Source organism: Talpa europaea (genome assembly GCF_964194135.1).
Source record: "Talpa europaea genome assembly, chromosome: 11".
NCBI lineage: Eukaryota > Metazoa > Chordata > Mammalia > Eulipotyphla > Talpidae > Talpa > Talpa europaea.
This window is the reverse complement of record NC_140078.1, coordinates 98,140,434-98,153,282: the sequence shown is the minus strand read 5'-3', so window position 1 is coordinate 98,153,282 and position 12,849 is coordinate 98,140,434. Positions and strand designations below refer to the sequence as shown.

Below are 12,849 nucleotides of genomic sequence, written 5' to 3'. Positions count from 1 at the left end.
CAGGCCAAAGTCTGAACTTCTGGGTTAGATATCTTCTCTAGTCTCCTTGTGCCCTTATCCTAACCATGGGAGCCCAAGAGATTTCCCCAAAGACACCGTGGGTGTGGACGTTACACACTCTGGCTCCACACCACCCAGGACTGGGGGCCATGTAGGGAATCACACGTAGAGGCTCCAACATGAAGACAAAGAAGGTCTTTCTGGCCTTTCTAGCCCCAGGATGGCAGTATGCGATCTCTAGCCCCAGCAGCTGGAACACCCTTCCCTACATACACGACATGAACACACTCAATCTGAGAGATGCGACAGCCTCTGGGGAACCTTTCCTGACCCTGGCTTCCGGCCAGAATTCTATGCTCCATGTCCCCTCCCCTTGCATTAAAGCGGCTTGTCAAACTGGGTCACGACGAGGGGCTGAATGAGACCGCTACGGTCAGGAGGAAGGTGGAGGAGAGAAGGAGCACATGCTGTGACGGAACAAAGCACTACGCATGTATGAACTGGAGTAAAGAAATGATGACTTTCTAAACATTTGACATTCAACCAAGATTTACAAATCAGTCTTGACTTTTCCTTTTGGTTCTAATCATCTGACATACTGGTTTGCTACCTCAGCCAGAAAAGCGGAGTTTAAGTTTTGAAACCCACAGGAAATGTTCTCTCTCCGCTAAGTGCCCCCTCCGCCCCCCATGTGACTCATGATGCCGGCCCATGACGCGCGTGCAGAAGAACGGAGCTTGCGTACCAGAGGCTTTGTCGCCACAGACCACGCAGTACTCTACCACCTGGGGTCGCTGGACGTCGGTCTTCCCCAACAAACGCTCCACAGAAGCAGAGTCCGTGACAATCTAAGAAGCATCAGGAAGCAAGCAGGGTACTGATTAAAAACCAGATCACTAAGCAAAGTAATGTTTAACTGTAAATTCTTAATCTTGGATTTCTAAGTAGAACTCAGGACAGAACTGGAAAAATTCTACCTGACAACATAGTCAGACTCCCAGAATGGCCCTGTTGCTTATCTGGACTGCGGCCCTTTTCATTTTAATTGGGTGGGGGAGGCGTTGTCCAGGGTCAAGCACTGGTCCCTGATCTACTCTCCTCACTGGTCACTACACCCAGGACTGGGGGCCATGCAGGGAACCACAGAGGCTCCAACATAACATAATAGAGCTGCTTTTCTATCCCCAGGGTGGAAGTCTGTCCCCCGGGTGGAAGTCTATCCTAGGATGGAAGTACGCAGAGAGAAATGTTTGGCAGAGAAACAAGCCAATAACCAGGTTTCTCACTGAGGCAGGTGGTAGCAGAAGAACTAGAAGAGGTGAGACCTCTAAAACCTATTTCTCCTTCAGCAGTGGATGATTTTTCTAGATGACAAACAGTACTTACTCATCTGGAAAGACACTGTGACTGATCCCGATGTGAGAACGTGAAGGACAACTGCTATTATTTGGCCCAACAATAAACCACAAAATGATTATGCAGCGGGGACAAATCACTACGTAGGGTGACCTACATAATCACCGGCCATTCTTTCACAAACAAGGAGCAGTCTACAGGAAGGGAATTCGGCTTCAGATGGCCAGAGTGTACCTGGGGTGGGGGGTCGGGGAAGGGGCAACACTTAACCATATGGTAAGATGTCCCACAGTGCAGTTTTGAAAAATGAATACACTGGGGTTCTGAACCCAGCTCTACCAGAAGAAAAAAAATAATTTACTTCACTCATTTTCTCCATAGTTGAAAGTCACCACCCAACCACCTCTCTCCTTCCCCAGCAAGACAACCAACCAACAACAAAACCACCCCACAAGGATTCCTAGCCACATTATTTGCAGGAGCCAAAAGAGAGAAGCAGCCATCAAAAGCTGGATGGACAAACAAAACATGGCCTACACACACAGGGGAGCAGTCAGCCTTGCAAAAGGAGATCCTGTCACAGGCTACAACACACACACGCCTCAAAGACCTTATGTTAAGTGAAATAAGGGAGTCATAAAAATACACATACTATTGCACTGACATGAGGTAGTCAAAAGTGAATGTACTTACTGCTACGGAACTGCACATCTAAAAATGCCTAAGATGGTAAATTTTGCACTGTATTTTACAACAAATTAAAAGAAAAATTAAAAACATGGATTCCATGGTGACCCTGATGGAACATGCTCGAGGCTTGTGTACCTTGGGACACAAGCCTTAAGTCTTTTGCTGGGCTTGGAAATTCAGTGCTTTCCAAAAATCTTTGCTCTTGTTCACCCAAGACAGAGCAGGGAGAATCAGGGCAGTGACGAAGTTAAGAACCGAAGGCCCAAAGCAGTTGTTCACAGGAGCAAGTAAGGACAGCATGAAAAACTGGGATCAGGCCAAGGTACGAGTTAGGAACAAACTGGTCCCGATCTGGTTGTGGCGCAGCCCAGGTGATGTCCCTAAGTTATGGGCAACGGCTGCTCTGTGTAGCCTTAGTTAAGAACATTTCTCCAGGGGCCTCAGTGTCAGCTTGCTTGTTCCAGTCCCTTGTGAGCCACTGACCTTCCTGGCTCAACCCCCACCTCCTCTGGGCACTGCAGCTGGAGGCCTTCTGGGCTTCGCTCCTTATCTGCTGATTTTTCACTTCAGTCACAGCAGCAACCTGCCACGTTTGCAGGTCTCCAAAGGACCTTCAAGGAAGAGATTTAGCCTCCAAGGCAGAGACGAGAGACTGCTAGCCTGGCAGCCAAAGCGCTGAGACAAAGGCATGGCAACTGGTCTTACCTGGATTCTGCCAGGGACGAGGTTGTCCGAGGTGGTGAATATAAGCTGCTTGGCGCTGGATGTCTCTGGGGAAGCCAGGATCACCTTGCCAGTTCCAGCTCCATCTGGGCTGGTCAGGATGAATTGCTGCTTGGGAGATCCAGAGGCGTCCACGGCGGTGACTATCTGGATCTTCTGTCCTGTTTGCTGGTCTGTCACAATCTACAAGACACAACATGGAGGCTGCTCTCATCGTGTGACCCAGGCACTTGAGGTGGAGCTCTTGGGTTGGCCCAGCACTGTCCCAGTGCATGCTGGTCCAAGATGCAGTTTCACTAGACCATGGTGAAATGAGAAAAATAACTGAGCTTTTCAGGGACCAGTTTTCATAAGCTCACTTTATTCTAGGATGATAAGTCTGCTACTACTTTTGCAATTGAAGTGTTGTTTCTTTTGTGAAATGCAGACAATAATAGGTGATAGGTTTTACTTTAAAAAGTCTTGTCCTGGGCCTCCCTGGTGATGCAAGGGGTTAAGACGCAGCACTATGAAGCTATCTGCAGCCACTGCAGCACAAGTTTGATTCCCGACCACGGAGGTGACCACATGGCGCAGCAGACCTCTTCTGTCTTGCCCGCTGCTCCCCTCAGCAGTGTATTCAGTGGATCTGCCTGTTCTGTTCCCCACTGTCTCTGGTGAATCCTTTCACCCCTTGCATGTCTGACATGCACCCCAGCTCTTATATGCATAAATAAATAAAATAAAAAAAAAAAATCTTGTCCTGGCATGATAAAAATTGTGGGCAACACTTAACCTTTTTAAATAAATGCTACACTAATCAACAAAATCTAAAAACCTGGAACACCTGCTTTAAAAAGGGCCAGACCAACAAAGGAGGTTGCACAAATAATCCTGCTGTGGGGTGAGAAAGCACAGGCCGTGGGCTTCTGACACACCCAGTGGCTCCTACTCCTGACTTGCGACCTAGAGGACCGCCCCACACTGATTTCCAGGCTGCATCCCAGGGCCAGCACAGGGTGTGGTACAGAACAAGAATAAAAGATGTGGAAGGACTGAACTCCATAGTCACCCCAACGCAAACCTGCTTCCTCTGGGGGCTCCCACCACTGAAGAGTCCTCACTTCCCAGGGTCCCCTGCCTAATTCCATCAGTCACATTTTAAATAGGGACTTCTCCTCCTCCCCTCGGGAAGTTCTTTGAAGTGGTCTCGTCCCCGTCCTGCCTCTCTTCCAGGCCAAGTGCCCCAGCTTGGAGCACTGTCCACCTTTCCTGAGAGGACATTAGCAGGCCTCACTGCAGACAGGACCCTAGGGCCTGGTACGGCTGGGTCTTGGACTAGGGCAGGGTGTGACATCTCTGGCTGGAACTCAGTTGCCTACAGCACATTTATGGGCAGGTTTGGCATCTGTGTCACCTCTGGATAAATGCTGCTTTCTGATGTGAATTACAAGGTCGAGAGAGCAAACTCACAGTCTAACACAACACAACAATGGTCAATATGGAAAAATCAAAACAATGCTGGTTGGTTGAAATGACAGAGGTGAGACCCCCATTTAACAGAAGTTCGCCAAGTGCCCACTGTGTGCCGAGCGCAGTCTTCAGCACGAGGGGCAGGGTCACAACACAACGAAGACCTACCTTCATGGAGCCACCTGCAGGTAGGGGGAACAGCGCCAACACTGGCATTACAGAACACCCGTCAGTGTAAATGCCGTGGAGAAAATGGAAATGCAGGGTCAATGGACAGAGCAAGACCTGGGGAAAGAGGCCAGGAAGCAACCTGAGGAAGACAGACCTCTCTGAAAGTGACACTGAGCAAAGACCTGAATGAAGCACGCCAAGATGTGGCCAAGGAGGCTGCACGCTGAGGGCGCAGCAAGTGCAGGACTAAGAAGAGCAGAATGGGATGAGGAGATACAAGAACAAACCCTTAGCTGAAGGACAGTGCAAATCCCAGCGCAGCACTTCCAACTGGAGTCAAAGATCTTTAGGAGAACAGATTTAGTAGGGCACATCCAGGGTCCCCTAAATGAGCAAAATATGGAACAGAAAACCTTGTAAAAACAATCCTTTTAAAAGAAACTTTCCTACCAAATGCTCGATTAAGACAGCAGACGGCTGGACGGCACGCGCCTCTCAGCTGTCGTGATTGGGACTCCTGCCTATTAAGAGAAACAAAATGGCCTTGGAAAGGCCCGCACGCTTGAGATTGTGAATCAAACGCTGGACTTCCTTTTTGTGTCTATCAATTCTTATTTCCTCCCCAAACTATTTCCCCTGTTAAGAAATGGCCGTGTGATTGAGAGGGGACTTTGGATACCAACTACCGTCAAGACCAAGACTAGCACGTGCGGGCCTCCCCGGTGGCGCAGCGGTTGAGCGCTGGGTTGCGAAGCTGCCTGAAGCCTCTGAGGCGCCGGTTCCATCCCCGGTTGCTCCCCAGCCACCGGAGGAGGGTCCTGCATGGCGTGCAGACCTCTCCTGCCGCCCGCTGAAGTGTACTTCAGTCCTTCTGCCTGCTCTGCTCCCCGCTCTGGTGAATTCTCTCACTCTCCCGCAGCGCTTCTGACTGTACCCAGTGCGCCCTGCTGTCCTCTTGGACGGGGCATGCAAGATGGGGCTGAGGCGAGGTGGGCGGTGGATGCCTGGGTCTACAGGGACAGCTGCTCTTGGTGGCTGTACAGAACCTATTCCAAAGCCCAGATCATCTGTTTTTCCCCCCAAAAATGCAGGCTCACATAAGTTTAATCAATCATGTACAATTTTTAAATCTCCCTCCAACCCCAAGACATTTGCATGAAAAACTTAAAATATAAGCAGGAAAAAAAAACAATCCCCCTAACACCACTGGAAACCCCAGGCAAAAAAAAGACCTTGCTAACAAACATGAGCAGATGGAGTCCCACTGAATGAGAGCAAAAGAAATTAAGGAGATGTAATAGGCTTACTGAAATTCCAAGTCTCTTGTAGCAGAGAGCTCTGTGTATCCTCTCTCCCCCCCAAACCCCCCCCCCCATGTCCACGTCTCGGCTAGCCCCCAGGGCCTGTGAATGGGACCTTATTTGGAAAAGCCTTTGCAGAAGTAACCAAGTTGAGATGCCACCTTAGTGGGTTAACTGGTGCCCTAAATCCAGTAGGGGCGACTGGCGTCCTGACGAGAAGGCCTCGCGCCCACGGAGGCATTGGAGCGGCGCGGCTGCCAGCAGAGACCACGGACTGCTGGCAACTACAGGGGGTTGGGGGGCGGAAGGAAGGATTCATCCCTGGACTCTTGAGAGAGGGCATGACCCTGTCATCACTTTCATTTCAGACTTCTCATCTCCAGAACGGCAAGAGAATAAATTTCTGTTGTTTTAAGACACCAAGTTGTGGTAATTTGTTCTGGCAGTCCTGAGGAACGACTAATAAAAAGAGCTTTAACTTCTTTACTTGGAAGCAGAGTTCGTAACGCCTCGCCCGCACACAAGGACAAGCAGGGCAGAGGAGACAGGTGAGCAGGAGGTCTCGTTTTCTGCGTGCCGAAGAAGGCCCGCCACGGCCTGCCACACAGCGCGGCTGTAACGCTTGTTTTGAAAAGGCGGATTTGTTTCAACGTGGTTGATAAGTTAGGGGATTACTGAGTATAACGCAAATCTGGTGTTGATGTGCAATTTCCTCCATGAGAAACACTAGGGGGACACAGATACCAGGTGAAGCAAACTGTGTCCGGCTTTGCTGCTGACACCTCTCGGCTGCCCCTCAGCACAGAGCTCCCTCTGTGCCTCCTGGGAGCTCTGTGCCCCTTGGCATCACTCAGTCACTCAGGGCTTCAAGCCCTCCCGCGCCCTCCACAGGCAAGCTTCAGGTTGCTTTCAAAATGCTATGTTTATTGTTGTCATTATGTATTTCTCAACCATTTAACATACACAAAATTGCAGTTTTTCCACTGAGTTCACATTTGTTCCTTTCCTGTGTCATAGACAGGCTGTTGCGTGTTGTGCCACTACCTCTACTTCCCCTATCAACCCCGAGGTTTTCACCCCCAGTTTTCCACAGCGTGGGCGTTCTCAGGAATGTTAATGTCACGTTCTAGCAAAGCGGACCACACTCTCCCAGACAAGGCCCTGCCTGGTTCTACCTACGGGGATCTGACACTGGCAGTCTCCCCGTGATACCTAGTCTCTGTCCTGGCCAGGCTGGGCTTATCATTTCTGTTTTAAAGAAGAGCAAAGTGTGAAGTGTGTGAAGGCAAAAAGGTCACTAGATAGTTTTGTGACACTTACCAAATAAAACTAAACCGAAACATAAAAACCCACGCAAAAACCTGGTCACCAGCATCTAAAAACAGATTATTTTCCTAAAAAAATCAGATTTTAAAGGCAGTTCTCTTGACAAGCTAAAAGCTCTGGCCATCGTGGGCCCAAGGTCGCCCACAGCATCAGCCAGCTGGGGGCGACTGCCCTTTGAGATGGGGTACAGACTTTCTGGCTCATCCCAATCCCCACCTCATGCTGTGATCCCGAGACAGGCCCTTGCAGCTGGAGCTGGACTGCTCACCTGCTGCTTTCCGACGGTGTCTAAGCGGCCTGGCTATATGCGCCTCCTGAGTCTGTTTACGTATCTACAAAAAAAGGATGACCAGGAAAGTGAGGCAGCATGCGCTACGCATGAGCCTGCTACGCTGTCCAGCGGGGAGCAGACGCTGATGACAGCATTTCCCCCTGCTAAGCTCTCACACACTTCCCTCCTCACTTAGTCTGGTCCGAGCCCTTCGTCTCCTCCCAGCTCTTCCACGGCGGCTCCCTCGCTCCTTCGCAGCCAGGCCTACTCTGTGCAGGCCCGCGGCTGGACCTGGAGAAGGATCCTGCTCCCACAGAGCCTGGGGGTTGACTGGAAAGTGGCAAAAAGCAAGTAAGCAAACCACCCAGCAAACAGGTTACGCTTGTGATACACATGAAGAGGGAAAAGATCAGGCTGGGGTAAGAGAGCAACACCACAGGAACCTAACCGTAGCGGTCACGGAAGGTCTCTGAGGATGTGGCGTTTAGAACCAGCCTCAAGGCTGAGAAGGGAGCCAGACAAAGGTTTAGGGAAAGATGTTTCAAGCAACAGAAGGAGGAACTGCTTAAAACTGACCTCAGGCTCACAGATGATAAATAAGGACCCAGAAGTGCAGAGACGGGAGGTGGGCTGGCCCTGCCGGGAGTCTGGGTCTCATTCTAAGTACAACAGAAGCCACTCAAGGGGGGTTTCCTCCCAAAACAAGATCTTTAGTTTTCTACGCCTTGTACCATCTTATGTCTATCTCAAGCTATTTACACATGTATGCGTGTGTGTATCCATACATCCTGACACGTAACACACATGCATTCTAACAAAGGACAGTAGCAAAGAAGTCTTAATTAAAATGTCTTTTTAAAAGGTGACAAATCTGTTAAACATTTTTTTGACCTAGATACAAAGGTACATAAATCTTTCACTTCGCTATGAACTCAGATGAAAAGTGTTGCTCGCACACAGCGGTCAAACAAATACCTTCCCCATTTAGCCCCATCAGCTCAGTAACTACAAAATTTAAGTGGAAAAAACATTTGACAGTTTTCCTCCATGAGTAACACAAAACAGTGTTTTCTAAATACATTCAGGATTTTATGTGAGGAAATAATGGGCAGTGCATTAAAAAAAAATCTTTCTGGATGTTAGATGGGAAAAAAATAGAAAAAAGGCAGAAGCTGAGGAAGCGTTAGGCCGTCAGGTGAGACGGAAAGCGGTGGCTGTGCGTCCCGAGAGAAAGCAACGGAGACGGGTGCAGGAGGGCAGAGGTGTGCGCACGGGTCAGGAACGCGCTCAGCGTGGGTGGAGATGGGACAAGGCTGGTAGGAGTTCAGAAGTCTGTTATTGGCTTGCCAAGAACTAGATGCCCACGGAGCTATGGCAAATGAACTACTCCTAGATGAGGAGTCTGGACTCGAAGTAGACTTCTGATTTCAAGTTCAACATGCAAAGAGCTCGGAAATCATTATTTCACTCTTACAACGAGAAAAAGGCTAACTGAGAATCTGTAACTCTCACTGGGCTCATCAGAAAAATGAACCTGCAAGGTAAATTTCATCCTGAAATCTCAAGAGAAGTGAATTCACAAATTGAAGATCTGCTTACTTGGAACAGAAACCAAATTGCTGGAGACTTAAAAAGGACTAGCACAGGAGTGAGAAAAATCTGAGGGGGTTCTTCATACTTTCACAGGTCTCAGCTCTAGGAATCCATTCTGTTCCCATTGTGAAGAGCAGAGAAAGAAAGATCCCCTCTTGATGGTTCTTCCAGAGGAAGGGGAAGAGGAATCTTTGCAAAACAATCTCAATAGGGCCTCCCTGGTGGTGCAAGGGGTTAAGACGCAGCACTATGAAGCTATCCACAGCCACCTCAGCATGAGTTCAATCCCCTGCCAGGGAGATGACCCACATGGCGTAGCAGATCTCTCCTGTCTCCCCGCTGCTCCCCTCAGCAGTGTATTCCAGTCAATCCAACTTTTCTGTTCTCCACTCAGTGAATCCTCTCACCACTTGTACCTCTGGCCTGTACCCCAGTTCTTGTATGCATAAATAAATAAATCTTTAAAAAAATAAGCTCAACAGTTTTCATAACAAAGGCTTTGTCCCCAAAGGAAGGCTCCCTGGGGGAAGGTCATTTCCTCAAAACCAGGCCCCTCTATCCTTCCTATCTCATCTAAGGGGGGCAAGGGAAGCTAAGAAACACTTCTGAAGGTCAGACATAAGAAAATATCATGTTCGTAGGATACACACACACACACACAGATAGCCAAGGTAAGGAGACGTGATGCCTTCAATTTATTTTCAAATGATTCAGAAAAAAAACACACAGACACACATTCAGAATGTTACAGTAAACCACACCTGAAAAGGGGTAAAAGGTAGACAGGACTTCCATGTATTATTTCCCAACATTTGAAATTAGATAAATATATTTAAAAATTGTAACACTGTTGCCAACATAGAATAGCTGTTTGCTTCCTACAGGTTTATAGGTTTCACATTTCATTTAATCCTTTCACAATCCCATAAAAAGGTACTATTAGTGTTATCATTTTGATGGGGGGAGAGGATGTCCTGAACTAACCCCACAAACGGGTTATATGAACCCACTCCCACCCCAGACCAAAGAGATCCAAGACACCAAGGACTACAAATCCCATAGTATCATCACCAGAGTAGGGAGGCCTGCTGGGAATGAGGGTGGGGTGAAGCAGCCAGGTCTGGTGTATAACAAGATATGTGGGCTTTGGGGGCCCTTGGGTTTTTGCTATTGGGGTTCCAGCTCAGCGTACTGGTAGGACGCATTCACCGATTTATCTCTCCCCTTCTCCCTGAGTTATTCATTTCTTCACTTCCCCTTTTTGTAAATAAACCCTTTATTGCCCTTCTTGTGTGTGCCTGCAGTTGAGTCTCATAAGTCCTTTAAAGTGCACGGGTGAAGACCCACAGTCAGGAAACCCATTTCACAATGGGGTTGCCTGTAACAGTTTTATAGCTATAAAGGTTATAAAAACTTTCTCCAGGGTCACATAGTTGAGTGGAGACAAGATCTGACCCCAAGTCAACTTGTCACAGTCAAAAGCTCCTGTCACCAAGACTGCCATCCTTTATAGAATGATCTTTCTCTCCCAACCAAGTCACTATTTGAGTTCCAAGCACTGTTATTTATTGACACAAACTTGTTCTCTTCCCAGGTCACAGGGGATCGGAGAGTCATCAATAAAGTCAGGGCTAGAAATAAAAATGTCATTAAATCTATCAGCGCCAACATTGAAAATGCAGAAATCAAAATCATCCAATAATCTTTATTTTCCTTTAGGAAAAAAACAACCTTGAAATACAGTCAGTTCAGCTGCACTGATGTGTGTCCAATTTTACTGTTTACAATGGAAATATTTTCAGCTATATTTACTATACATACAACTCAGGCCAAAGGATTATCTCCACTAGAGACTGAAACCTCAACACAAGTATTTCTGCCTCAGTATTCTAGGCAACATGTTGCCACAGGGGGAGCAACCAGGCATGGAACAGCCCCCAAGTATGGATGCTAGAATGGTCCTTAGGAAAACAACGTACCAATGGGTGAACATACACTCGTTCTTGAAATATAACTAGTTACTGGCAGAATCTACTAGAAACCTTAGTTCTGCGTTCTCACCTGCTTTCAGAGGGTTGTGACATTGGCTACGACAGCCACATTTAAACACACAGCTAGCTCCTTTCCCTGAGCTGGGAGAGTTTTATCTATATAGGATCCTAACGCCTGCTACATAAAAATATAATAGACCCACTTTCTTTTTCTTTTCTTTTTTTTTAAAGATTTATTTATTTATTTATACAAGCACTGGGTACAGTCAGAAGCACGGGAGGGTGAGAGAATTCACCAGAGCCAGAGTGGGGAGCAGAACAGGCAGAAGGACTGAAGTACACCGCTGAGGGGAGCAGCGGGCGGCAGGAGAGGTCTGCGCGCCATGTGGGACCCTCCTCCCGTGGCCGGGGAGCAGCTGGGGATCGAAACGGCGCTGCAGAGGCCGCGGGCAGCTTTGCAACCCAGCGCTCAACCGCTGCGCCACTGGGGAGGCCCCAACAGACCCACTTTCAAGTGATAATCAGCAAATAAGAACAAAGAGAAAAAAATTAAGTTATATTCAGTTACTAATTCTGAGGAACAGTGAAACCTCATTAACATTGGACCTGTTGCTTCTGAATTTCCAACTCTCAGATAATGTTTCCTAGGTGGTGTGATGTTTATATAATGACAAGTAAATGAACTTTAGTGTTTCTGGCAAAATATTACACAATATAGACATAAAGGGAATAAAATTTTTTAACAACCTATTTCATTTACTTATTAGAATATTTCTATGCTTAGTTTATAATAGATATTACATAAAATCACTTTTGAGAGTGGGCAAACACTGTGTCATACTTATATTCTGAATTTGAAATAAACTATAAATGAGAGCAATCCTCTCACCTACTCTAATACCTACCCACCCGGTATTCCCTCACGCTCACGTGACTAACGCTGTATCTGCTGTGCCTCTGCTGGTTTGGGCGTGGCCTTTTGAGTTAGCTTGTTGCTGACCAGCAGTCTGATACACAAACCTTTCTCTTTGTTTAGTGGGCCAAAGGCAAGTTCAGGGAAGGCCCTGGGGAAGAGTAACTTCCCAAAAATGAATAGCGATTGAGTTCCAGGCAACAACACTAGCAACAATAGTTACTATGATTAGTACATACTGAACACTACTATCGGCTAGGCACTGTTCTAAGCACTTTAAAAGCGATATCCTACTGAGCCTCACAAAACCTTATGTGATAAATAATACGAACATTGTCAAAATTAAAAAAAAAACAAAACCGAGGTACTGCAAAGTAGACTTTCCAAGGTCAAAAGTGCAATTAAGCAGGGTCCTGGATTTGACGTCAAGTGGGCCTATGCTCTTAACTACTTGGACATACTGCCTCTCAATCAGGAAGGACATAAGTAAAAAAAATTGTATGTCAACTTAGTAGTTTGGAACGATAATTTAGACTTTTGCCTTAATTAGCTTAATAAATGTAAACTTTTTCTTCTTTTATTTTTCAAAGAAAACATACGTGTATGTTGGACTTCAAGCCCAAGAGGCACAACTCTCTAGTGGAAACCTCTAGGCAGGTTTGTTTTAGGAGAAGATTCAGGGAAAGCAGGGATGCCTTTGGGCAACGGTCTGGAACCAGGTGGGACCGGAGTAGGAAGGTACCTGAATTCGCTGAGGTGAGGCTACCGCAGAGTCGGTGGAGATTATCTGGATGCGCGGGGAGGGGCTGGTCATCCCTGGAGATTCCGGCCGAGAGGTCTGTGTACGTGGTACCTGTGGGTGAGAAATGAGCCAGAATCAACAGGGGATGCAGAGACGGCCAGTAGAGGCCTGAGGACTGTATCTCTTGCTTTCACTGGGTAGTAAAACTTCTAGAGTTCTGGAGTGGAGAACCAGGACGACAAAGGAAAGAATGAGATACTGCCACTGGGTGAGCCCAAGGAAATTAATCTTTTTTTTAAAAAAAAGATTTACTTTTATTT

General features: G+C 47.4%; 1 protein-coding gene across 1 annotated transcript in view; it reads right to left on the bottom strand.

Annotated features, from left to right (window-relative positions):
• The window catches only part of NR2C2 (nuclear receptor subfamily 2 group C member 2), a gene marked incomplete at both ends in the record, with an annotated part of 58,423 nt that overhangs the window by 23,147 nt on the left and 22,427 nt on the right, over positions 1–12,849 (bottom strand). The window contains 3 exons of the mRNA XM_084248113.1: positions 746–848; positions 2,752–2,952; positions 12,530–12,640. Of these exons, the coding sequence (XP_084104239.1) occupies positions 746–848; positions 2,752–2,952; positions 12,530–12,640 (415 nt within the window). The remainder of the gene's footprint in view (positions 1–745; positions 849–2,751; positions 2,953–12,529; positions 12,641–12,849) is intronic.